The following is a 26,604-nucleotide window of genomic DNA, read 5'->3' as shown; positions in this document are numbered from 1 at the left end:
TTTGCTCCTTTAAATGTGGGGTGAAAAGCCACAGCACTCTGAAGGGAATTTTCAACTATCATATTTGAATAAAAGCCAGGAAAGTTGTCGAATCCAATATCCATTCTCAAGTGGAAAACTAGGCTGCTAGTTTGCTGCCAAAAATACATAATTTTTTGCACTGCATTTTTGCATTTTGCATTTTTCCAAGCTGAAAGCATGGTTTACGACAAATGTCAGTTTCCCAACGAAAATGAGGATGCAAGTAAAAGAAAAAACATGTGGGGTGTGCGAAATTACCACTTTAAAAACAACCGTCTCTGCATTTGGGGGTTCCATATTCTCTGGCACTAAGTTGAAAGCAAACACCAAAATGGAAACAGATGTTGAGCAAGTGAGAGCTGCTCTACGCTAGTGTATATTCCATGTTTTCATCTATTCTCTTCCTCTCTCCCACTCGCTCGTCTTCTCTGGCCAAACATAACGAGTGGGGGTTGGAAAAATGAGCTGCTGAAGTGGAAAACTGAGCTGCAACTGTGGCTGATAACTACAAACCCAGGATGAAAGTAAAGTGGAGTTGAAGAGAGGAAATGTTGACAGATGACTCTCCCAAAGGGTAAAGATCAAAAAACTACAGACAGACATCAGTTATACACTGGAAATCTGGTTGCAAAAGAAATGTGATCATGTTCATGTTGGATTGGACTGACCATGTATGCCAGAATACATGTTTGCTGATGTTAAATTGGCTATTTTTAACATTGTCTACTCATAACATAACTGAGTGAATATGAGTATGACAGTGAACCATAGATTAACTGTTAAACAAATTAAAAAATAAATAAATAAAATACAAAAAAGTGCCAAAAATATTCTCGAGTCTGCCAATGTTAAGTCCAAAATATAATCAGTTTATGATTACATGTAACATATTATTTACACATCTTCCCCAGACATTAATCAATGTCAACCATGTAACTCACTGATCATATTTGTAACAGTACACACACTTTTTTAAAGGCCCCAATTTATTGTTTTTATTGTGCAAAATAAACCTCTGCTGAGGTCAAGACGGTAGATTCATGCTGGAGTAACGCCAACGTCACCAAACAAAAGCCAGGAACAGTAACATGACACTGGCTTTATACTCATGGACACTAGTGTTATACTACTATCAGTCTCAGTCAGAATAACCATTTCAATCGAAACAGTCTGGGCCAATAGGACTGAATTTCTAGTCAATATGGGGTGGGGCAAACCTCTGGATAATCCAATAATATTTGCTCCTAATAACTCTGTAGATGCTTTATCCAATCATTTCTCTGTGTTTGGAATAAGTACATTCTGTAATTTGCCCTGCAGATTTGACACTTCATAGTGCAACTTTGTACAAGTCAGCAAAGTTAAATGGTCTTGCTCTTATGTAGTGCATTTCTACCTACTGGCACTCAAAGCACTTTACAGTCACAGACACAACTACGCTTTCGCCCAAACAAGCACATACACATTGACACAACAATGCCATGCACTGAAGGCAACTGGGGGTTCAGTGTTGCGAACAACCCACTCTAGCTATGGAGCCACAATTGCCTAAACCCAAAGTTATATTCTCTGATGTTTTGAGGGATATAAACACACAAATCTCTTTATTTCAAATCTCTGCCACAGATTCCAATGGAATTATTAATCAGAATTATTTCAAATGTGTTGTCCAAACACTAACCATGTAAACTTATCCAGTGATAAAATTAAGTGTCATTTTTCCAACTTAGGAGGCAGCAATGTTCCAGGTCTGTGAAATGTCCATCACATACCATCGACCCAGATAGTGCTAAGGTAAAACAGTTGGGGGGAAGGGTCCAAAGACATGCTGGAAAGGTTCTAGATTGACAGTAGGTGTGAGTGTGAATGTGAATCGTTGTCCGTCTCCTCTAGAGCAGTGGTGTAGAGCATCACAGGGGGTGCGCCAAAAAATGTTTGATCTGAACTCACCATTAGTTTTCATCTGTTTCACCAGTCACCAGTTTTTATCCAGTATTACATGTGTCTCCCAACACGGAGAATATGCAGGGCTTGAAGTATTTCGGCACCGTGTTGGATCTCCGGCGTGTGGCGTTTGATCCAGATTAAAAAAAGATCAGCATTTAGAAAAATAAGTAAATGTTGATGTGGGATACTGTCAGGTTTGAGCAGTCAATTGAGTTCATCTACCAATGAAATGAGAGTAACACAGCTTTCCCTCTCCAAACTAACATCACTAGCCAATAAAAAGTAGGTTGGGGGTGGGGGAAAGCTCGATTGAGATCCAGCCGCAGCTGTGCTACATTCAAGACAACTTGGGAGAAAATAAGCTCATAGTTGTCAAATTCAGAAATGACTGCTTCCAAAATGAAAAAAAATAATAATAATAAATAGCTGCTGCACATATTTTAATGCAAACCGTGGAAATATACCAAACTTATTTTTTCTCCTCCAAGTTAACCTGTAACGTGAACGCTATAATATCGTAAGTCTGAAATGTCCGAGTTGGAATATAGAATTTCAGAGTTTTGGTGAAGGTATCATCTAAACCAGTGTTTTATCATGGAAGTCACTTGTTGGAAAGAAAGATGGAGAGCTAGTAGAATGTGTCCTAACTGAAAACAAAGGACTTAAATATAACAGTAATATAGTAGACATCTAGTAAAAATAATAATAACTAACATTAAATGTTTGGATGTAAATTTTGCAGTTTAGAGTTAGAATATCTCCAGCTGTTCCAACAGTTCCAACAAAAAAAATCCTTAAATTAATTAGCTTGTATTCTTCTTAATACAGTTGCTCAGTGCACACATGATCTAAAAAGGGACTAAAAATACCTGATCTGGACATCCGTGCATACATCCCTTTTTTTGCTTGTCATTGCAGCCCACCTTCCAGTAATGGTAATAACTTAGATAACTGATTTAGACTACAAACTTGGTGAATTCAATGAATTTCAAACAGGGAGAACACGTCATTTGAGACTTTTGGAAAAGCCAAGAATAGATTTTAACCACAGCCTCTATCTGCAGTACAAATTAAGTTATTTCCTATCTTTGTTTGACATCACTGGTACAGATAACTTCAAAGGATCTGTGGTGAATCAACGCTCTGTTATCCCTGTTCAGTTAAACGTGAGCCAATGTATGATGATACTGATGATGCAAATGAGGAATAAAGGACGAGAAAGACAGCTTGGAAAATGCTGAGTATTTACAGCCATCCTGGTTATAATGAAGCATTAGAGCAGCCGCCTTCAAAGTCTACTTTTGTTCAACTCACTGAATATGATCCTAAAGGAAACTGATTTTTTTTAAGTGCTCTATTCTTCTGCACACAACTATCTAACATCTGTTCCTTGTTTCGGTCCTAGAGGATATTGCAGCAGTGTGGGAAGGGAGGGAGGAAGAAGCTTTCTCAAAAACATTGGATAATACAAAGTGACTGAGCAGGAAGTCGAGAGTACATAACCACTTTTAAGCTTAAAACAATAAAAAAAGTAGCAGAGAAGATGAAGACTCTTACTAAGTACTTTGTACAGGTGGTTTTCTTTTGTCCTGTCTGATGTGGCTGGTGTAAAAACTAAACCAATCATAACTGGGAGGTATTTTGACTATATTTAAGTACAAATTCCACAACTTTGGCTTTGTATGTGTGAATATTTTTCACACTTTATTATCTAACAATGTATCATTGTTCAGATAAATTGTCCTGCACTAGTAAAAATAAATTTTAATATAACTGTCTTGCATTAAATTATGTTGTTACCCTCATCATATTCAGTTTAAGCTGAAACACCATAACAAAAATGAGGAAGTAGTTTGTGGTGCTAATAAATTAGTTGTGTTAAAAATGGGGTTGACTGATCTCACAGTTATTTTAAAGAAAGGCCAAATACCATAACATTCATTAAGCTAAGATTTTATTGGGAATGTTATATCAGAATTCACTGGTGTACCAAATGAACTAGCAAGTAAGTGTAAGTACCCTTGGGTTGGACGACACAAGTAATTTCATGTTATTCTGACTTGGATAAATCGTGACCTGCTTTTTTTTGTTGACATTCATTTCTGACACTTAAAGCAAGAAAATAAGAAAATGAATATATAATGTGCAGCGTTATTAAGAGACAGCTTTTATGTAGACTACTCTTCTCCCGAAGCCAAGTGACAATACAATATGTTCCAAGTTGAATAAGGTACGACAGTATGTGCTGTCATACAAACACTTAATCAGAGAATCATAAAAGGATGGCATCTTTTCCCATCTTTACGTATTCAGAAAACAGACAGTGGAACAGCATTGTGTGCTACAATTCTCAGTGAGCTTGTGGTTGGTTTCCCTGCCACACCAGCAGCCCTCCGGGCTGGCCCCAGCTTTCTTAAGAGTCAAAAATAGAAAAGTAGCAGCCAACAAACAGCTAGCTACTTAACTGCTGACTGGTTAGCAAGAAGCTAGTTTGGTGCTTGCCTCTCTCATAAATAAATACACACTCAATGGGTCAAAAATACTGTCTGTCATCACTCACCTGAACCTCGGGGAGTCTTTCAGACATTCCTCGAAATCCACAGTTATCTTCATTTTCCTTTTGCGCAGAGAGTAAAGCCCGCAGACCTGCGCTCTCTTTGATTTAAGTCAGTAATCCAGTCTTTCTCGCTGATTAGCTTGTCTGCTAACGTTGTCGTTCCTAAGTCCGACCAGCTCGCTCCACTCTGGCTGCAGTTACCGCTCCGCTAGCCGGCTAGCTCCACAGGCCAGCAGCTACGATGAAAAAGTCGCCAAATGCAACCATAAACGACGGTGTAATGAATTTATGAGTCCCAAAATCACGCCGAAGAAATAGTTTCAGAGGCAGCGGTCGGTGCCGAAAACAGAAAGTGTCGTCCGCTAGCTAGGTCATAGCAGTCTGTGGGAAAGGAGCTTTTCCCAATGAACACACTACAAACCCACACAAAGATCGCCTATAGTGGGACCAAAGCAGCCAGCGCCTATGTACCCCGCCTGCGGGCATAAAGTGATCCGTTACTTAGCAAAGTGTTAAAACCGTCAACTGGTCGCGACAGCTGATTACCATTTTTCAACATGCAAATGATAATAATCGCTATTTCTAATTGCTCTCAGAGACATGTATCCACTTTTAAGGATACGAAGAAATTATCATCTTTATTTCCGCTTTGTGGCAGCAAGAATATGTTGAGTTTAAAGCGACGACGAAAACGACTCTTGAGTGATCGCTCTGTCTTTTTACAATCTTTGAGTCAGTTGACAGGGCTGACAGGGGCTTCCTGGTCCACCGTCCAAACTGTTTTACACTTAAAATAAACTAACACTCCTCCAACCTAACACGCTCATATTAATAGAACGTATGCTTTGAACACTCGACATTTAATCCAACGTTGAAGCAATTCGATCCTCCCACCTGCATCGAAATCTGACTAAGACAAGGCAATGCATTCAATCTTAGCTGTAAACACACAACCACGCAGTACAGTCTTAGCAGTCAGTCTACGTGCTTTATCCTTTTAGAACTGCTAGATCCGCAGGAATGAAGGATGTGAGACAGCGCCATCAGGGGGACCAGGAAAGAACAACTCAAACATACTGCCATTTAATTTTCACTCTCAGAATGCATTTATTGTCCTTCCACACTGTACTCCGTTATATTGAATATAGTCACTTTGAAAAATCTAAAATTAAGAAATTAAATTACATGACTAATATACAACGATATACAACGAAAACTGCCATAAGAGACTTGTAACATGTTTAAAATGCAGATTACTTATCACTGGGAAGATTATCTGCCATTATTGTAATGGAAACAAAATTATATTTGTGCTCTTCTGAATTAATTCAGACAAAATAAATAATTGATGATGGAATATAAAAACATCAGCTGTGTGTGTGTGATCAAAAGCTGTGTGGGTTGATGCTTTAATCAGACACTTTAAGACACCCTCACCATTTTCTGCTTCATTTATAGAAACACACGAGAAACCAAATACTGCTCCAACATCACTTTAATGACAAAATAAAATACACAATCTGGTGATTAAGGACATGCAAACTGGAAATACAAAAAACCAACAAACCAACAAACAAACAGAAAACATGGACATACCACGTCATTTTCGAAACACACATACAGTGCAGAGTCAGTAGGGCTGCTTAACAGTCTATCATCCTTAGAAAACAAACCCAACCAGATGGTGTGAAACAAAAAGCGAGACATAAGGCAATAAAACGGCACAACCAACAGCAACATGGAGCATAGCCTGCCTGTTTCACACACATGTACATAAATATATAAGAGGCACATTTGACAGATTACCCTACAGGGTGATCATTTCAGTCACGTTTTGACCGAACTTTTCCTTTTTGTCTTAGGCCAAAAACATTTCTGTCTGCTTATCAATTCAGCGATCAAAATAAATGGACATAAGCTCTGACACAGAAATATTACTGTTTCTCAGAGATAGTCTAAATGATTGGATGCTTTGTCTTGTCACTACAAATATTATTTGTTTCTTTCAACACATGGAGAGAAAACACCACCAAATATTCCAAAGAAAGCAAACTGCGATGGGACATTGGTAGAAGTCATACCAGTCAATTTGTAGTACAACGCTTAACACGTTAGATCACAGTGAGGAATTAAAGGGTCAGAAGAAAATTAAGAAATCACAACACAAGACCATCAGTATGATTGCTGTGTGGCCGTCATTTAATTTTTCTCCTCTTTGTTTACTCGTGTTTTCCAAGTGAAATCATAGAGTACGCAGTCAAGTCCAGCAGCTCACAGGCAACGCACAGGGACCAGGAGGAGTGTCTTTCTTTCCTCAGTTGACCTGACAAATATTTAAGACTAGGATCTTGTTGACACCAAACAGTTAAAAAAAAAAAAAAAAATCCTCAAAAAGCCATCTCCAACTTCTTCTTTAATTAAAGTCAGTAGCATCAATAACTGCTGCATCATACAACAGATTAGACATTAAAGTGTAAGGAACTTAAACACAAACTACATGATAGTACCTTCCTCCAAATAATTTATAATTTATGTCTGGTGAAGCTCTGATGTGATGAGCAATCTAATAAACACATTTTCTAAGGAAGAGCACAGTGAGTTGTGGATTTTTCTCAGATCTACATCAGAACATGGTGCTTAAAGCTGAAATTGGTTACAAACCTTTTTCCCATAAAAGACAATGTCCTGTTGATCAGTAGCACGTTCTATAGGTCAGCAGCATGGTGTCAATACTGTTCCTCCTATTTATCTTACAGAACTAAAACACCTTAAGTGCCCAATATAACTTTTATAAATGGATAACTGGCCGGTCTTGCCATCACCTTTCATGAAATAATCTAGGAGCAAATGTAGGAGCAAAAAAGTGAATATTTTGAAAGATATTTACTGAAAAAGTACCTCTTGATCGACAATTTATAGCTCCGAGGTATAAATTCAAATTAAAATGAGGTTTGATGTAGTGTTCTTGTTTGCAAAGAGGGAGTAGATATAATATCATTGAATCTATTTAGTTGGCAAGCATCATGGTGAGACAGTGGTTCTCAAACTCTGGCATCCCCACTTCAACAAAGACATATTTCATTTTGATGAACTATGACCAAAGTAGTTCATTTTATTGAAATAGACTAAAGGTTTGAGGTTAGCCTAAATGTAACTCATTGGTTTATCTGCACATGAATCTTACTCATGCAACTACGGTCTGCCTGACCTCATTCCATCCAGTTATTTCTGATGGTTATATACAGTATTCCCCCACACTCCCAGCCTCCCCAGTTTGAGAACCACTGCACTGCTGAATACAAGTATTTATTAGCAGTAAATATTGTCGACCGTAATGCAATTTTTTTTAATAATACAACTTTAGACTAATATCATGATGCCACATGAAGTGATCATCTTTTCATAGAACAGCATTAGCAGGTAATCAATCGCTCATGAAGATATGAATGTGGTTAAAAACAGACATCCAAACAAAAAGTACTTAAGAAAATGTGACAGAGCGGTGGGTCAAAAAGCAAAACAAAAATAAAAGCCATGGAAGTACACCCAGTAAAAGCATCATCTTCTCATGTGCCTTTTAATTGAGGCCTTGGAATTTCCCCAGGCCTCTTTCAGGGCTGATGTGCCAGCTCTGTGGTCAGGGGGAGAACTATGCAGTGGCCAGATGGCAGTCCTGGTCATCCAACAGTTTTTTTGTTTTTTTTTTCTTTAAAAAAAGGTCTTGATCCTCCTTTCAGGGTCAGAGTATTATCTATTCTTCAGTGCAAAGCCTGTCCAGAGCAAGTGGGAAGAGGAAATTCTTGGCAACAAGAGGGGGAGGAAACAGTCTTTACTTGTGTGTTGTATGGATTCTTGAAGCTGAAAACCAGTGCGATTGAAAGTTACATTGCACAGTTCTAAGGAAGAGTAGAGAGACAGCTGGCTGGGAAGATATTGGCTGTTGGGATTTGTTGTCATGGGTGGTGATGCGGTGTTTGCTTTATGGCTCAGTGTTAAAACACGGAGCTCAGTGGCATTGTCTATGTGGATCTTGAACTGAAACATGGGGCTGTAGATGGGAGGAAGGCCTCACCTACGAGTCAAGACAATCAGCTGGAGAGGAGACAAAGAAATGCATGAAATCAGACATATGGAAACATGTGTCTAGTTTTTTGTGATGAAAACAGAGTACCTAATGTTAGGCCAAAAAGTGAAAATTATTTTTCAAAGACGGTCTCAACTTTCATATATAGGTTACCAATAACTAAATCACCTTACAGATGCTTGATTAAATCTTGCAATTCTTGACATAGTAGACATGTCTAAGGCAGTTCTGCTTCATAAAATAATAAAATGGTAAATAAGCCCTGTTTCTCATTTAACAATATGCTACAACAGCACTCAGTTAAAACACAATGGCCTCATTCTGATGGGCAGCTCTACAGAAATGAACCATGGGGGCAGCACAAACAAACTTAACTGACATCCATGCTAATGATGAGCAATCCATGAATTTCTTTCTCTTTCAAAAAATGGTCACATGGAGTTTGTCTAAATAATCCATACAAATGTGCACAGGAACACATTCTCCCCCTGTTCTTACCTTCTTGTGGCGGGTCAACACTGATCTCCTCCGTTTCCTCCGTCTCCTCTGCGTCCTCCCTCGGCTCCTCTGTGTCGTCCCTCATCTCTTCATCTGCATCTTCATCATCTTCCAGCTCACTGGCAATGAGCTGACGGGCCAGCTTGATGTTCAGGCCCTCGTTATAGTGCATCTTCCTCATCATCTGAAAATGCTTTTTTTTGGCTGTGGGAAGAGTGACATGTGAAATTGGGTGAATTTGGATGCAATCGTGATCCATGGAGAGGTTGTACGTGTGAAAAGGCCAGTATGAGTGACATTGCAGAGAAAACTCTAGCATTTATTATGTACACATCACTGACAAGTAGAAAGGCAAAGTAAGCAGTAAAGTCTAAATTTGAGATTTATTCAACCTCTCAATTACGCATAGTGTGCGTGGAAGTGTTAAAAAAGAGCTGTTAAAAGTATTTACTATCATCATTTGTTTACATTACATTATCAAGTCCAGAACAGTCCAGAGCACCTGCTGCCATTGTTCTTCACCCCAGTTCCTATGTTTCCATGCATAGTTTCAATGTCAGAGGGATGGGTTTTTGGCTGCAGCTCTTCCATGAAGACCACTTCTGGCCACACTTCTCCAGACATTAGATGGGTGTACCAGGGTCGAACTGGTTTCCGCCAGTTCTGAGCTGATAGTTCTGCTGGACATCTTCTGATTTTGAAGGGAAATAAGCTTAATGTGTTTTTCATCTGCTGCTAGTTTCCGTGACTGCCCACTGCATCTATGATCCTACAAAATCCCTGACTTTGTGATAGTGTACCTATAAAGACTGATGTTGGTTTGAAGGCAAAGGGTACTGACACCAAATATTCATGTGATTTAGATTTTTTAGATTTGCTTTTTCTGAATTGATAAAAGCAATCATTATTTATATTTCTGAAAGAATTCTAAGTTTGCTTAGTTTTGTTAGTTGATGAAAATAAACTATTAACACTTCCATTTTTGAAATCATCCTTAGTTTACAGCATTTTTTCCATACTTGCCTAAAACCTTTGTATAGTACTGTAAGCGAAAGGCAGACTCAGGATCTTAACCACTTCTTTGCCTAATTCAAAAAGGTCAGGACGTAAGAATCTCTCGCCAACCATGGAGCACGAAAGGTTTGTGTGCTCAGTCCTCCCCTCTATTCCCTGTGCACTCATGAGTGTATGCCTCTCTATAACATTAATATGATTATCAAGTTTGCAGACAACACAAAAACATTAGGGCTCATCTCAAATGGGAACAAGGTCGCCTATAAAAATGAGGTGCACAGTCTGAGTGGTGTGACTAAAACAACCTCTCTCTGAACATAAAAAACCCCAAAGGAAAACACCTTTGATTTAAAGCGACATAAAGGGGATCTCAGGCCACTGGAAACTGGGGGATAGCAAATGTGTGGTGACCCACAATACAGGTGCTGGCCAGTAAATTAGAATATCATCAAAAAGTTGAATTATTTCAGTAATTCCATTCAAAAGGTGAAACTTGTATACTGTATACTTTCCTTCCACACATAGTGATATATTTCAAGTGTTTATTCATTTTCATTTTTATTATTACAACTGACAGCTAATGAAAACACCAAATTCAGTATCTCAGAAAATTAGAATATTCTGAAAAGGCTCAATATAGAAGACACCTGGTGCCACACTAATCAGCTGATTAACTCAAAACACCTGCAAAGGCCTTTAAAAGGTTCCTCAGTCTTGTTCTGAAGGCTCCACAATCATGGGGAAGACTTCTGACTTAACAGTTGTCCAAAAGACGACCATTGACACCTTGTACAAGGAGGGCAAGACACAAAAGTTGATTGCTAAAGAAGCTGGCTGTTCGCAGAGCTCTGTGTCCAAGCACATTAACAGACAGGCGAAGGGACAGAAAAAATGTGGTAGAAAAAAGTGTACAAGCTCTAGGGATAACCGCACCCTGCAGAGAATTGTGACGACAAACCCATTCAAATATGTGGGGGAGATCCACAAAGAGTGGACTGCAGCTGGAGTCAGCGCTTCAAGAACCACCACGAAGAGACGCATGAAAGACATGGGATTCAGCTGTCGCATTCCGTGTGTCAAGCCACTCTTGAACAAGAAACAGCGTAAGAAGCGTCTCACCTGGGCCAAGGATAAAAAGGACTGGACTGCTGCTGAGTGGTCCAAAGTTATGTTTTCTGATGAAAGCAAATTTTGCATTTCCTTTGGAAATCAAGGACCCAGAGTCTGGAGGAAGAGCAGAGAAGCACAGAATCCACGTTGCATGAGGTCCAGTGTAAAGTTTCCACCGTCAGTGATGGTGTGGGGTGCCATGTCATCTGCCGGTGTTGGCCCACTCTGTTTCCTGAGGTCCAAGGTCAATGCAGCTGTCTACCAGGAAGTTTTAGAGCACTTCATGCTTCCTGCTGCTGACCAACTTTATGGAGATGCAGATTTCACTTTTCAACAGGACTTGGCACCTGCACACAGTGCCAAAACCACCAGTACCTGGTTCAAGGACCATGGTATCCCTGTCCTTGATTGGCCAGCAAACTCGCCTGACCTTAACCCCATAGAAAATCTATGGGGTATTGTGAAGCGGAAGATGCAATGCGCTAGACCCAACAATGCAGAGGAGCTGAAGACGACTATCAGAGCAACCTGGGCTCTCATAACACCTGAGCAGTGCCACAGACTGATCGAGTCCATGCCATGCCGCATTAATGCAGTGATTGAGGCAAAAGGAGCCCCGACTAAGTATTGAGTGCTATACATGCGCATGCTTTTCATGTTCATTCTTTTCAGTTGGCCAACATTTCTAAAAAAAACATTTTTTTCAATGGCCTTTTCAATATTCTAATTTTGAGATGCCAAATTTGGAGTTTTCATTAGTTGTCACTTATAAATATCAAAATTAAAAGAAATAAACATTGGAAATACATCGGTCTGTGTGCATTGCATGAATATAATGTACAAATTTCACTTTTTGAATGGAATTACTGAGATAAATCAAGTTTTTGATGATATTCTAATTTACTGGCCAGCACCTGTAGTTAACATAGTAAAGACATTCACCCAGGTACGAGAGGGCTTGTACCTTTAAGAGTTAGAGTTTATGCTGGTTTCCAGGTTCTGTAGAGTTTATTGGTTTTCTAGCAACCTTACGGTTTCAGTGTATTTATTCTGTGGAGAGCAAATGGACCCAACTCACTTCAACTGCTGTTTTTTTTTTAATCACACATCATCTGACTCTTCTACAGAGCAACTTCGCAACTGCCACTTTGTCTGTGCAACACTGAGGGCGACTCATGCTGCAAGCGAAACCGAGGTCTGGACCTGAAACGTCTGTCCACCAAAACTGCTCTCAACCGCTGTGGAGATATGAGCTCTCAACAACATTGGTCCCCCAGAGTGGTTCAGAGCAGCTCATGACTGGAGTTCCGCCTGCGCAGACTATTTGCTACTGTAAACTCAGCTTTGATCAGAGTTGATGTGATGTCTAAACAAAGTTTCATTCTACTCAATCTTTAATTCAGAAATTAGATCCAGTTTGCATCCTCATGTTCCTTCAGTTACTTCTAACCATCGCCAAAACTCATTCATCCCATTATTCTCCTCATGATTTTCCATTATCCCAACTGTTACATTATTATTATATTTATTCATTATATTATTATTACTCATTATTCACCATTTATATAAACAAATTATATATTTCATAACTTAACATAAGTCGGAAAGGTCCTTGTGAGCTGGATGAGATGATCACTGCATTGAGAGCTGACAGATCAGATATGATGAGACTGATTAATTACTAATAACTTATATTCATCTAATATTAACTGATTAATTGTGGTGGAAGAATCTGTCAAAATGGTCTTCAACTTCCCCTTCTGACAGAGCTTCAACTGCGACCCAGGGGCAATGGGGGAATTGAGTCTGAACGGGCGATGTTAGCTCTGCGCCATTGTCAAGGCAGCTATTCCAAGTTGCAAAGTCGCTGGTGGTGGTCGAGGTGATAAACCCCGAACCCGCTCGTGGACACCAGATTTGAGGGGAGCTGTCAGGCTGAACAAGGATGCCTACAGGGCATGGTTGGTCTGTGGGTCTCTAGAAGCAGCTGACGGGTAGTGTGGTTCGCAGCCAGGGCAGTCGCTGAGGCAAAAACTTGCGCATGGGAGAAGTTTGGTGAGGCTATGGAAAAAGACTATCTGGCATAGGTTCTGGCAAACCATCTGGTGCCTCAGGAGTGGTAGGCAGCAAATCACTCACACAGAACACACGGAAATGACTTTATAAGCTTTTAACCTCAGACCGAGGAGGAATTGTCCCGGACATGGAACCATGGACCAGCTCTTTACCCTTGGTAGTTCTTGTGGACTTGACCTGTTAGGAAAATTTTACCTTGTTCTTCAGGAGTCAGCTCCTCTTCCTCCTCCTCGCTGCTCTCCTCTTCCTCTTCTTCTTTCATGAAGCGAGGCTCTGAGCTCTCTGCTGCCACCAGCCTCAACAAGATAGAAGCAGATAGAAAGGGTAATATGTTTAATTAGAATTACTAAAAAATTCCATGACCGTATGTTCCTTTGTCCAAGAAGTGTCTACTGGTGATCAGCATGTCACTGTATACTGTACCTACATATCATATGTATGTGTATATGTATATGTGGCCTTCAAATTAGTACTTCAAATTAGTACCTAACCAACGAGTAACTCATCAATACTACACTGACATAAGAGAAAAACTTTTTACAAAGGACACACAGAGGAGGGAACACAGATGGAGTGAACTAGATAAGGTGGAGGAGAGAGTAGGCAGACTGTATGTACTACTCAAGCAAGAGACAAACATAACAAGACTTACTATCCCCATCTCTTACACTCAAAAGAGCTTTAACAGTCATGGACAAAATGAATGACGGTTTATGGCTGAGTGGATGGTAGGTAGTGAATGTGTGGAACTGCCCTAGGGAAGCTCCAATTTACTGTATTACTGCTCTACAACCACCTGGCCTGATTTAGTCACAAAGAAGACATCCCTACAGTTTCAGTGCAACAATAACCATATAGACAGAGACAGAAGAAAAAGAGAGGGAATAAGAGATTTTTGTGAAAAAAAGACAGAGGGAATACATTTACAGACGGCACAGATGTATACACCATGGATAAGAGGAAAGAGAAATAGAAAAGAACAGGAGAATCGAGAAAAATAACAGCTGCTTTACAACCTGGAGGATTTAGTGTGAAACAATGGAAGGCACTCATTGTGGAAGCAAACACAAGCAGCTAATTAACTTCCAGGCCTGGAGCTAATCACTATCCTCTCTGTAGTGCACACACTCAAATCACTCATTGCTCATCCAATCCCTGCATCAATGCACTTATGTAAGCACGACAGCCCGCAGCGAATACTCTTCTTAAGCTCCTGTTACCGCTCCAAGATAGACATAAAGTACTTCTTAACCCAGACAGACTTTTAAGACTGAAGTTGACAATAAAAGACATTATTCACACCCTTCAGTTGCTTCTGATCCAAACAATCTCTATATAATTAGTCAAATCTTAATTCATTCTCTATGGAGGGCTGAAAGTGACAAAATGGAATAAATAAATATAACATTACTTAATTAATTAAATATATCATAAATATGTCATTTATCAGTTAATTAATTTAATATGTCATTATTTTATTAAAATGGCAAATAAATATATTAAATTAATGAATTGTACCACTTCTGGTCATTTAAATGTGTCATTATTTGATAAATAAAACAGAAATGGAAATAAAATTAAATAATTATGCCACTGTTGACTCACATAATGTATTTATTTTATCTGTCACTGTGGCTTTTCAACCACCCCTTACATCTGACTGGTTAGCCTACATAGCCAGTTGCGATATATCAATCCCAGAGAATGGATTTAAACAAAGTTCTGGTAAGAAGAGTTATAACGTGAAGAATTATTATAAAAAGGCAATTTTTTTTTCCACTCATTGGCAGCTCAGTCTTCTGTCCTAAACTAACGATGCACTCACACACATGGCCCCTGCTGACATCTAGGCCAACAGTTGCACAGCAGAAATGCATTTTCAACTCCAGGGAATTCAACTCTTTCAAGTTATTTTGGCTTAAAACTTAACTTGTAGTTTTTGAGCAATTTTAATGTATTGGGCAACTTATTTTTACTTTGACCAGCAGCAGTGAAACTGGACGACACCTGGATGCCTTAAAATGGCTAGGAGGAGGATAAGAGCATAGGGCTGGGCATTCACCTTGTCTACCCAAAGGTTTTTTGGACATGTGGCCCACTGTGTGCTCTCACACAAACATTTTAGCTGTGCTGCCAAGCGCCTTAAAAAAACAGACTGCTCCATTTATTTATTTATTTAGATATTCTGAATTTTATGTTTTAGAAAATTGAACAGTGATAACAGTCTTATTTATAACTGTGGTGGTTATGTCAGGAGTCAGTGATAAATAAAGGTTTTAATTTGATTATTATGTAGTGTTATTTGTGTGCAAGTAGTATGTTATTGCTGATTGTGAAAACTGTAAATACTGGTTCACAGAGGAAAGCAATGCAACAATAACAGCAACAGTGTAGTATGTATGTTTTGTATGTTTCAACTGGTAAAGAAAAAAAAAACTGCCTGCAACTGAATGAATCATACATTCTGTTTCTTGACAAATGCCTTAACCCACTGTTAACCTTTCATCCTTTTTAGGTTTTTCTCTGTCAATATCTATTACAAGTGACACAATAGCGGAATCTAAACATCTATGATTGTTTCTCTTCTGTGTATCCACCGCATTAAATACAAACAAACAAATGTGAATGGCCAGGGTGAAATACTTCAATTAAATGATTTACAAATCAGTGAACTTTAAACAACATCTCATCTTTTGTACAGGTGCTGGCCAGTAAATTAGAATATCATCAAAAAGTTGAATTATTTCAGTAATTCCATTCAAAAGGTGAAACTTGTATACTGTATACTTTCCTTCCACACATAGTGATATATTTCAAGTGTTTATTCATTTTCATTTTTATTATTACAACTGACAGCTAATGAAAACACCAAATTCAGTATCTCAGAAAATTAGAATATTCTGAAAAGGCTCAATATAGAAGACACCTGGTGCCACACTAATCAGCTGATTAACTCAAAACACCTGCAAAGGCTTTTAAAAGGTTCCTCAGTCTTGTTCTGAAGGCTCCACAATCATGGGGAAGACTTCTGACTTAACAGTTGTCCAAAAGACGACCATTGACACCTTGTACAAGGAGGGCAAGACACAAAAGTTGATTGCTAAAGAAGCTGGCTGTTCGCAGAGCTCTGTGTCCAAGCACATTAACAGACAGGCGAAGGGACGGAAAAAATGTGGTAGAAAAAAGTGTACAAGCTCTAGGGATAACTGCACCCTGCAGAGAATTGTGACGACAAACCCATTCAAAAATGTGGGGGAGATCCACAAAGAGTGGACTGCAGCTGGAGTCAGCGCTTCAAGAACCACCACGAAGAGACGCATGAAAGACATGGGATTCAGCTGTCGCATTCCGTGTGTCAAGCCACTCTTGAACAAGAAACAGCGTAAGAAGCGTCTCGCCTGGGCCAAGGATAAAAAGGACTGGACTGCTGCTGAGTGGTCCAAAGTTATGTTTTCTGATGAAAGCAAATTTTGCATTTCCTTTGGAAATCAAGGACCCAGAGTCTGGAGGAAGAGCGGAGAAGCACAGAATCCACGTTGCATGAGGTCCAGTGTAAAGTTTCCACCGTCAGTGATGGTGTGGGGTGCCATGTCATCTGCCGGTGTTGGCCCACTCTGTTTCCTGAGGTCCAAGGTCAATGCAGCTGTCTACCAGGAAGTTTTAGAGCACTTCATGCTTCCTGCTGCTGACCAACTTTATGGAGATGCAGATTTCACTTTTCAACAGGACTTGGCACCTGCACACAGTGCCAAAACCACCAGTACCTGGTTCAAGGACCATGGTATCCCTGTCCTTGATTGGCCAGCAAACTCGCCTGACCTTAACCCCATAGAAAATCTATGGGGTATTGTGAAGCGGAAGATGCAATGCGCTAGACCCAACAATGCAGAGGAGCTGAAGACGACTATCAGAGCAACCTGGGCTCTCATAACACCTGAGCAGTGCCACAGACTGATCGAGTCCATGCCACGCCGCATTAATGCAGTGATTGAGGCAAAAGGAGCCCCGACTAAGTATTGAGTGCTATACATGCGCATGCTTTTCATGTTCATTCTTTTCAGTTGGCCAACATTTCTAAAAAAAACATTTTTTTCATTGGCCTTTTCAATATTCTAATTTTTTGAGATGCCAAATTTGGAGTTTTCATTAGTTGTCACTTATAAATATCAAAATTAAAAGAAATAAACATTGGAAATACATCGGTCTGTGTGCATTGCATGAATATAATGTACAAGTTTCACCTTTTGAATGGAATTACTGAAATAATTAAACTTTTTGATGATATTCTAATTTACTGGCCAGCACCTGTACTTATTCTTCCTTTCAATACTTCTTTCCACTCTCTAAATCTATCTATAGGTTTGTATTTGTCTCCCGACATCCAGGTTTAATTCTTACTTTGATGCCAGGTCATCCGCTGCAAGCCCGCTTTGGTCATCCAAGTCGCTCAGCGCCCCATCATCATCGTCATCCCCAACCATTCTGAATATTGAAAATTATATACAAATTAATTCATGAATAAGACATTACTATAACAAGTAATAGGCATGCTTTGAGGCTTCCAACCTGTTGTACGGTGTGCTGGGTTCATCTATCTTCATTAGGCCATAATCTTTATCAGCCGGATGGTATGTGGCCAAAATGTTCATTTCGTCCCATTTTTGAGATTTCTTTCTGCAAAGGGATCAAAAAAGCAGAAGAAAGAAGAAAAAGAAAAGAAGAAAATGGGGGTTAAATGGACATTCGCTCAATGTAGACCACAGCACATCAGCTATAACCCCTTACCCATGGCCCACTGTTTCCCTGCTGGGAGAAGGTTTAATCTAGGACTGAGCATGCCCCAGTTTTCACTCAGACTGCATTATTTTGGGAACACACGGACAAACACCCAGAATGTCATTCACATCGGTTTGTCTTGTCATGAATATTTGCTTTTGTGTCAAGGTAATCCACCACAGATGCAAATGAAGGTTTGAGTGTGTGTCAAGGCTGATCAGCTCTGAACATAGGTCAGAAGGTCAGAAGCAAGGACGTGTGATCAGGAATCTGATCACCATGAAAAGTAATCATCACAGAGACTAGTGAACATTAGATGATGAAATACTTGTTCTTGTTAATACACATTACCAATGCTGATGTTTAAAATATACCCTGTAATTTATGATTTACCTCTGTTGATATTGAATCTGCATCTTAAGTTACTAGGCACTTACTAACTTCACATATTACATTAGGAGCACATTGTTGATTGTATTATGTGTATACTGTGTGTGTGTTTTTGTGGTTGTCTTCGTAGCGTGTTGTCGTAGGCATCTCTGTACGTCCTGTTGGATGTTGTTTTGTATTTTCATTTTGTATTACAGATGGAAATTAGCTTAATGATCCCTCGAGTACCATTAAAGTCTGTCTAAGTCTATTTAATGTATGTGCACATTGTCCATAAAACTAATTTAAAAAAAAAAAAAGAAAGTTGAGTCAGTGTCAACAAGTAGATGATATCACACATAAAAACACAGAAATCTATGCTCTTGACCTGAATACTCATTGTAGCGTCACGGGATACTGTCAGCTGCAATAAGCAACAATGTCAATAATGGAACAGAACACAACAGAACTGAACCGAATATAAACACAACATTATCAAAACTGTGATCTGCAGACAGGTATTGTCTATATGAATCAGCACCATCGATAGTGTTAGTTAGTAGTGCTTCAATGTGTTGCAAAATAGGATAGTGCAGCCGGATAAAATAAATGCGATATATGTCTGAGGCCTTCTCTGTGTATAGCAGTTAAAGGTTTAATAACTTTGACATCAAGTTTGTGCACCCTCCTTCTCTCCTTTGCCACAGGGCGTTTGGTGAAGTTGTTTATTGACTGCTGTAAAGAGGACTTGGAACGTTCCTTTGCTGCCGTTAGCAGATGCCTTTTCACATGAGTGTGTTGCAGTTGCACTTTTGTTGTTTTTCAGGACTAACTTACATATTCTGCATGTTACGGTAGAATTGGCTTCAGCTTTAGTGAAGTATTTCTGTCATCACTGAGGCGTCTGTGTTAGTCAACTTGCTTCAAGCATCATGGTACATCAGCAAAGTTGACTGGTCAGTGCAACCCTTACTTTGTACAGATCATATGAGGTCAACTGTAGTCAGTTACAAGACAAATATTTTTATAACATTAACCATCTTGTGACAATACAGTGTTCTGCTGGGAAATTTTTGGACCTGGCATTCGTGTGCATGTTATTTAAGCTTAATTTAAATTATGTTCCCTAGTAGGGGGGTTGAAAACATTACCTATGCACTGGTATGTCCGATTGTTACAGTCAGGTCCATAAATATTGGACATCAACACAATTCTAATCTTTTTGGCTCTATACACCACCACAATGGATTTGAAATGAAACAATGTGCTTTAACTGCAGACTTTCAGCCTTAATTTGAGGGTATTTATATTCAAATCAGATGAACGGTCTAGGAATTATAACAGTTTGTAGATTTGATGAAATGCTTGTGAATCAACCTAAGTTATACTAGGAGTTGGAAGAAACACATGTAAAAAATACCCTGTGACTGGTACTACAGGTAGCTTCATAAAATATGAGATAGTGGAAGCAGTACATTTTAACTACCAAGAGTGTAGTGTTGGTGGGTTCAGTCTATAGAGGACAGTGCTGGACCTTTCGTCACCGCCTTCTGACTATGCTACCTGATAGCACGAGTCAGCTCTCAGTGATGACTCACTCTATTTAATGAGTTTTCCTGAAGCGTTATGTTGCCAGCTGTTGACCAACCTTGACTGATAGTCATCTTCACATAAGAGGGAGAGTTCTATATTTAGTGTGTACTAGTAGTTGGTGCAGTTTTTTTCCCGTGCAGACGGAGGTGCTTCATCGTTTTGTCGTTGTTGTTGTTTGTGGCAAGCAGACCTGTACAAATAAGTGAACAGGAGAGTTGATTTAAGGGCACCAGCAGAACAGGGGTTTCTATTGGTTTGTGTTGTAAACTTCAGAAGACACTAATGTGAAGCACCACATGCTTTTTGACTCATAATTTTGTAATGCACACACTCTCCTAAGAAATTTTATAGAAGGGCTGGGTATATTGGCAAGGTCAGTTAAACATTATCAAATTTGTCAGAAGTCAATCAACCCCTAGTACAGAGGAGGGTAAAGGTGGTCTAGGTGGTATTTTTCAATCCACAGTATTCATGAGAGATTGACTGCCTCCCAGTCAAATTGTCTACTCCACTGTCAGGATGAGGCTTTCAAGACAGTGACAGAGAGACTGAGTTTCATGGAAACATCCATGAATTATACATGACTGGGTGAGAGGCTCATACCTCACTGATAATAAAGGGTTAATGGATTAAAGAGATGACAAAAAGAGATGGTCTCAAATGAGTGAACGCAGTGATCCATTTCTTTCTTTAGGTCTTTTTTTCCTTAATGCTCATAATACTTATGTATTTTCATTTTCATCCACTTTCACTTCTAGAAACTTTATTGCTGCATCTTGGGAGGCTGATTTCTGAATGGAAATCTATGCTAAGAATGTGAACTGTTTAAACACAGACAGGTGGTCAAGTAAATGAATGCTGGGTGGTGGTGGGTATTTGCAGAGCAAGTTCAGGATATCCTCTATGAACTGCAGAATGAGCTGGAAAGGCAATACCATATTCGGGCTATAGTCAAGCTCTGTGTGAGCTTCACTGCATTGAACAATGGAAGCTTTCAGATTTTTATTCTGAATAAAACAAGACTGAGTGGGGTAAATTCCTTGGTATACAGGCTGCCTGAATAATTAAAGCCAGACAAGTTCTTGTACATCATTAGCATGTTGTACATCCTGCCCATCTTGAAAATGATTGAGAATTATTAAGCTAGTAAACTTTAATATTAACATTACACTTGATTTGCACTGATAGGCTGTGATATAAATGCTTTCAAATTATACTATAGTTTTGTTTATTAGAACAGCTTCCAACATCTAGGTTATCAGAAGTCTTTGTTGATATAATAATAAATAACAGTCATGAAGAATTGTTATTAACAGAGTATTAATGTCACATGTGTGCTTTATGAATACAGACTGCTTGTGTATTTCCTTTAAACTCTGTTGATAGTGGCAGCATGATACAGCACGATCAGCCATGGCTCTCCTCTGTGGATTTGGTGCTTGGCTGAAAACAGTATTATTCCAGAAAACTGTCCTCGTCACATTCTCATCACCCAAAGAGAGACTATTTTGCAACAACAAAAATAATTCACTATTGGGAAAGGAATTGACTAATAACCACCATCCTACGTCACTGCCATTGCTGCATCTCAGAGAGGACCGTTTATAATATCTAAACCTGCTGGCATACAGTAAACATGGGACACTGTGCATGATACATGCATGCCAATAGTTGTGTTCATTTTAAATTTGTGCTTAAAATGAACACTTTTTAGGGGTGACTAAAATGCAACCAAAATCTCCAGTTAGCAGTTTTAACTTTTTAGCAGCATTTTTGACTAAATGAAAAATGCTTCCACAAAATCATGATAATAAATAAAATTGTTTGTTGAAAACGTGATAATTATGATATTATAATTATTAATTATGTCTACATTTCTGCTAAGCATCTTGGCAGCTGTGCTTCGAAAGGTTTCAACCCAAATGGGATTTGGGTGGCCTTCATCTTGAGACAATTTCCTGCATAGACTGGCACTCTTTTTGTCAGGCAGTTTCAGTAATGTTCTCAGTGACATACATTGCTGCAGATATTCAACTTGTATCACCTTTTTGGATGACTCCACAGCTATGCACAGAATATAAAAAAAAGCAGTTTCTGTTTTATCAGATTTGATTTTTATGCACAAACATTCCCATATTGGCAAATCTCCTTGACTGACATAGTCTATTATATGATAAAGGGTTTTACATCTTGCTGCAATAGTCACTGCCAGTGAGAGGGAAACTCTTCTCCAACTCTTGTAAACCTGTCTCCTGTGGCCAAGTACATATTAGGCAACAGAACAGCTGATAGCAGCTCCAGAGCCAATGTTCATGATCTGCATTCCAGCATATCATTACAGACCCTAGTCACGTCCCTGAACTGCAAGGCTGTTGCACTATTACAATTTATTTGCCCTGCAATGCTCTTGACCTAATCCCACCACATTGCTATTGAACATTTCCCTTCATATTTTAGTCAGGCATCCTCTGCTGGGAGTGGGTATATGAGTTGTCACCCTGGTCACTGTCAGGATGGAGTTTAGGCCAAACAATGTAAGATGTCCACTGACACAAAAAGGTGAGTGGACTAAAGGTAATAATAACAGACATTAATTTGCAATAGCTGACATGACTGGATTTGGCAATAATGTGAATAACAGATAAGAACAGTCAGATATCGTTTTAGATGTGGCGATACCAGCTGACGCCAACATCAGAAAGAAGGAACATGAAAAGGTTGAGAAGTACCAAGGGTTGAAAGAGCAGCTGGAACAGATGTGAAAGGTTAGTGTGGTCCCTGTGGTAGTAGGAGCACTCAGGGCAGTGACCCCCAAACTGGGAGAGTGGTTCCAACAGATCCCACAAACAACACCTGAAGCTTCAGTCCAGAAGAGCAAAGTCCTAGGAACATCTAAGATACCATGCAGAACCGTCAAACTCCCAGGCCTCTGGAAGAAGACCCGAGCTTGAGGATGACACAGATACCACCCCATGATGGTAAAAGGCAAGGTTTGCCTGAAATGCAGTGACAGCCTTCTAGGTTGTAAAAACTGGAAAACTCTGTTTTAACAGGAAGAAACCTTGAGCAGAACCCAGCTCATATAGCGGGCCTATGGATGTAAAATTTTCAAACTTTTATTATCATTAAAACCATGTCTGATTACTGCACAAAATAATTCATGGAGATACAGCCTATTTCTGGAGAGGTAGCTGCACTCACTCCATCATATGCTGGCAGTTTGCTCTGAAAATATAGCGGAAGGCACCTGCACGACACAGGTAGCACTTCTAATGCGATGAACCATTTCCATGAACACCACCCACAAGTATACAGTGAGTACAAGGTAGGTAAACTTGTAGCTGAATGCATTATGTTTGACTTAGGAATAGAGGAGAATGTCATAGTTTGTCTGTCAAACTTTCTAATCGTTCATCAGTAAAGGAAACTTAAGTTTTAAGTGTTATCTAACGTTATTCATGTAAAAATACAGGACACAACGGCAGCAGGGAAACATGTGATTCTGTTGTGTAGGAACGCTGCCACTTAATTATGCATTTCTGGTCTGTTTTCACTCCAGCGCTGCAGTAGCTCCACTTCACTTCAAATATGAATATTCGAATATGCTTCAGAATGAGGATCCTTAAAATAAACAATAAACCCATTAATGCATGTGCGCCTCAGTTAATAATAATACATTTGCTTTTCCATCATTTAAAGAATGGGCGTGCAGCAAGCAAACCCAGTGCTATGGCTACATTCTCAACTTCATTGTGCCCGTTTGCTTTTGTTTTGTTATCATTCGCTTTTTTCTTTTCTTATCCTTACATCTGTAGGAGGGACCCATCGACCTCACACCGGGTAGAGTCAGAAAGAGAGAGAGAAGAAAACAGCAGGAGAAACAAGATAAACATACATCTGTCATAGATGTATACATCTGGAATATACATCTAAAGCAAACATGTAGAATCTGATGATGATGATACGGATACAAGATAAAGCTAATGGTGTTACATGACAGTTTGAGAATATAAGAGGTAGGCAGGTTGAAGGGTTGTTCAGGTAGGAGTGGAAAACGGGTTATGAATGAAATCACGACAAAAGATGTGAAGGTCCACAGGTCAACACACAACTCCAACAATCTTACAATCGTGTCACCTGTCGTGATTTTGACATTACTGGCTAACTAGCAAGCTAGCCCGACAAACGGCTCCAAGGAGTAAATGTTACACATAACGTGAATATTTTATCAGGCAAGAGACGCCATCTGATACTCAACAGAAGCACCCAGAAACTTCTGAAACATACAGCTCATACTGCTGCCTGACATTCACAGCCAGAGACGTGACAGCGGGGAGCGGGGGCAACGTTAAAGGCTAACGTTAGCTAACGCTACCTGGCTACCAGCCTCACCACAACGAGGAAGAACACTTACTGTTGTTCATCCTCCGAGAGTCCAGGGGCTTGTTCATTATTCTCTACCGTTGCCTCGTTGGGCAGCGATTTGACGTTTGTACCGCTGTCCTTGTTTTTCAGGATGCCTTTTATCGGTCGGGGAGCTGCCATTCCCGCACACACTGGGTGCCTGTCACACCAGATGGCTTTCGCCTATTTGTACTCAAAGTAATTTCTGATGCTGTGATTTCAGCTTCTCAGTTAGCAAAAACGCGGATCTGTTTAAAGAAGGTTCTCCGTCATAACTGAATGACATACAATCTAGACAGGACCCTACGTCCACCGGAGGTCTCACATGCAAGCTCTATCCGAGTGTTCACTGCCTGGAGGAGCAGTGGGGGAACGGCGCGACGCGACATGCTCAAAACATCGCGAGATGTTGTGCGGTGTAGCTATGCTTTGATATTTATATTTTTTTATGTTATTTAGCATACAGTCAATGGATATTTCAGAAATAATGTGAAAAGGAGGTTGATTTTATTAGCTGTTAGTGAACTGAATGGCAGTGAGAGACTGCTGTTTGTTGTAATTTAAATATTAAAAAGCATAAAATATTGTGATGTGATATAGTAAATATTTTTCCAGAGAAAATAATAAATAGCCACCAGTTGACCCTTCCTTTGCATATAATGTTTATTTAGTTCTATCTCTATTTGTTGTACATTTGTTCATATGCAAATTGCTTATTTGCTTATACAATTTTATTTTATTACATCTTAACTTATATTTATAAGTTAAGATGTAATTTATTTATTTAAAAATGATTGTGTTCCAGAGAGTCTTGTGCAACTGAGCTACTGTGACCAAGCAATTTATCTTGTGGATAAATAAAGTCTTTCTAAATCTTAAATCAAAGCCCGAGCAGAGTAGCACCACACATCACAGAAAAGTGTGCAAATATTCTTCTGGTGGAAAACGACAGAAAGATGAACTCAGCGAACGGTGATCACTATTTTATTCAGAAGAAATTCCAACATGTACATCTGACTTAAAGTAAATAATGGGAAAGCAACAACGGAATATATATATTCTCAGTGCCCTCGTCTGTCGTAATACGTAACAACATTTTAGGCAAAACCAGCACTTACAATACACAGTATTTTTAAGCATTTACTTGCTCCTTTTCAGTATACCACAAATTCTTTGAAATGTTGGAAAGAAATCAGCACATTCCTCTAACTGATTTTAAACTTCTACCCCTACTTATGAAAAAGTAGCAAGGATGATCGATGAGAGATGTCATTGATCTGACATTCTTCCTGTTTAGAGTGCAACCTTCTGCTGCTTCAACCAATGTTTCTCGCATTCAACACCATCCAGCTGCTGTGCTGAGAGACAAGCTAATAGAAACTGAGCTAATGGATATCTCAGGTTGAGACCTTTTGATATTTGAACAAACTGTTTTGAGAAATGTGCTTAATGTCAAGAATGATTCAATAAATATAACAAAGTGACTGGTGAAAACTGCAAATAAACCACTAACCTCAAGTTCAGATTTAATTATACTCACTCACCATTTCAGATTAATTCAATTAAATCTCATCTCATCTTCCATACTGTTTAATCCTCACTAGGGTCGCGGGGGTTGCTGGAGCCTATCACAGCTGGCATCGGGCGAGAAGCGGGTTACATGCTGGACAGGTAAGGTCAGGTAAGGTCGCCAGCCTATCGCAGGGCTCTCAATTAAATCCAATAAATTTTATTTTTACAAAAACTCTAATCTTGAACATACACAATTACTTAGTAACTGTTTTAGAACATTAAACTCATTATGAAGACCAGCATTTGCTTACTGTGTAAACACACTCACTAATCACTCAGTTCTCGTAACCATAGATAGATAGAAGACCTGCGCTTCCCAGCTGACTGGCATTCTGCACTTCCTGTTTAACCTGAGTCTGAAGGTGGAAAGAATACCGGTGCTATGGAAAACATCCTGCATAGTACCAGTGCCGAGGAAGCCCATCCCATCTGGCCTCAACGACTTCAGACCTGTCGCACTGACGTCACACGTCATGTAGGTCCAGGAGAGACTCGTCCTGGCTCATCTGAGACCCCTGCTGGCCCCTGTCTTGGACCCTCTTCAGTTTGCGTATCAGCTTAATGTTAGTGTGGATGATGCTAT

The 26,604-nt window shown here is 39.4% G+C and overlaps 2 protein-coding genes across 8 annotated transcripts in view; both read right to left on the bottom strand.

Annotated features, from left to right (window-relative positions):
* Positions 1-5,473, bottom strand: part of LOC125009670 (arf-GAP with coiled-coil, ANK repeat and PH domain-containing protein 2-like) — a 75,896-nt gene extending 70,423 nt beyond the window's left edge. For 2 of the 7 annotated variants that reach the window (XM_047587821.1, XM_047587822.1), the window contains exon 1: positions 4,529-5,471. In XM_047587821.1, the coding sequence (XP_047443777.1) occupies positions 4,529-4,581 (53 nt within the window). In that variant the 5' untranslated portion in view covers positions 4,582-5,471. Of the gene's footprint in view, positions 1-1,971; positions 4,485-4,528 lie in introns of those variants that run through there. The other 5 variants (XM_047587824.1, XM_047587823.1, XM_047587827.1 and 2 more) reach the window with 4 other exon arrangements.
* A 529-nt stretch (positions 5,474-6,002) lies between these two features.
* Positions 6,003-24,829, bottom strand: ppp1r2 (protein phosphatase 1, regulatory (inhibitor) subunit 2). The gene is made up of 6 exons (XM_047587835.1): positions 24,460-24,829; positions 17,874-17,981; positions 17,706-17,789; positions 13,503-13,603; positions 9,108-9,311; positions 6,003-8,617 (listed from the first exon to the last, which is right to left on the bottom strand). Exons 1-6 carry the CDS (start codon positions 24,588-24,590, stop codon positions 8,598-8,600), a joined length of 648 nt encoding a protein of 215 aa, XP_047443791.1. The 5' UTR covers positions 24,591-24,829; the 3' UTR covers positions 6,003-8,597.
* Positions 24,830-26,604: the final 1,775 nt, after the last annotated feature.

The sequence above is a fragment of the Mugil cephalus genome, chromosome 6, assembly GCF_022458985.1.
Source record: "Mugil cephalus isolate CIBA_MC_2020 chromosome 6, CIBA_Mcephalus_1.1, whole genome shotgun sequence".
Taxonomy (NCBI): Eukaryota; Metazoa; Chordata; class Actinopteri; order Mugiliformes; family Mugilidae; genus Mugil; species Mugil cephalus.
The sequence above is the reverse complement of the archived record's forward strand: the minus strand, read 5'-3'. Positions and strand labels throughout refer to the sequence as shown.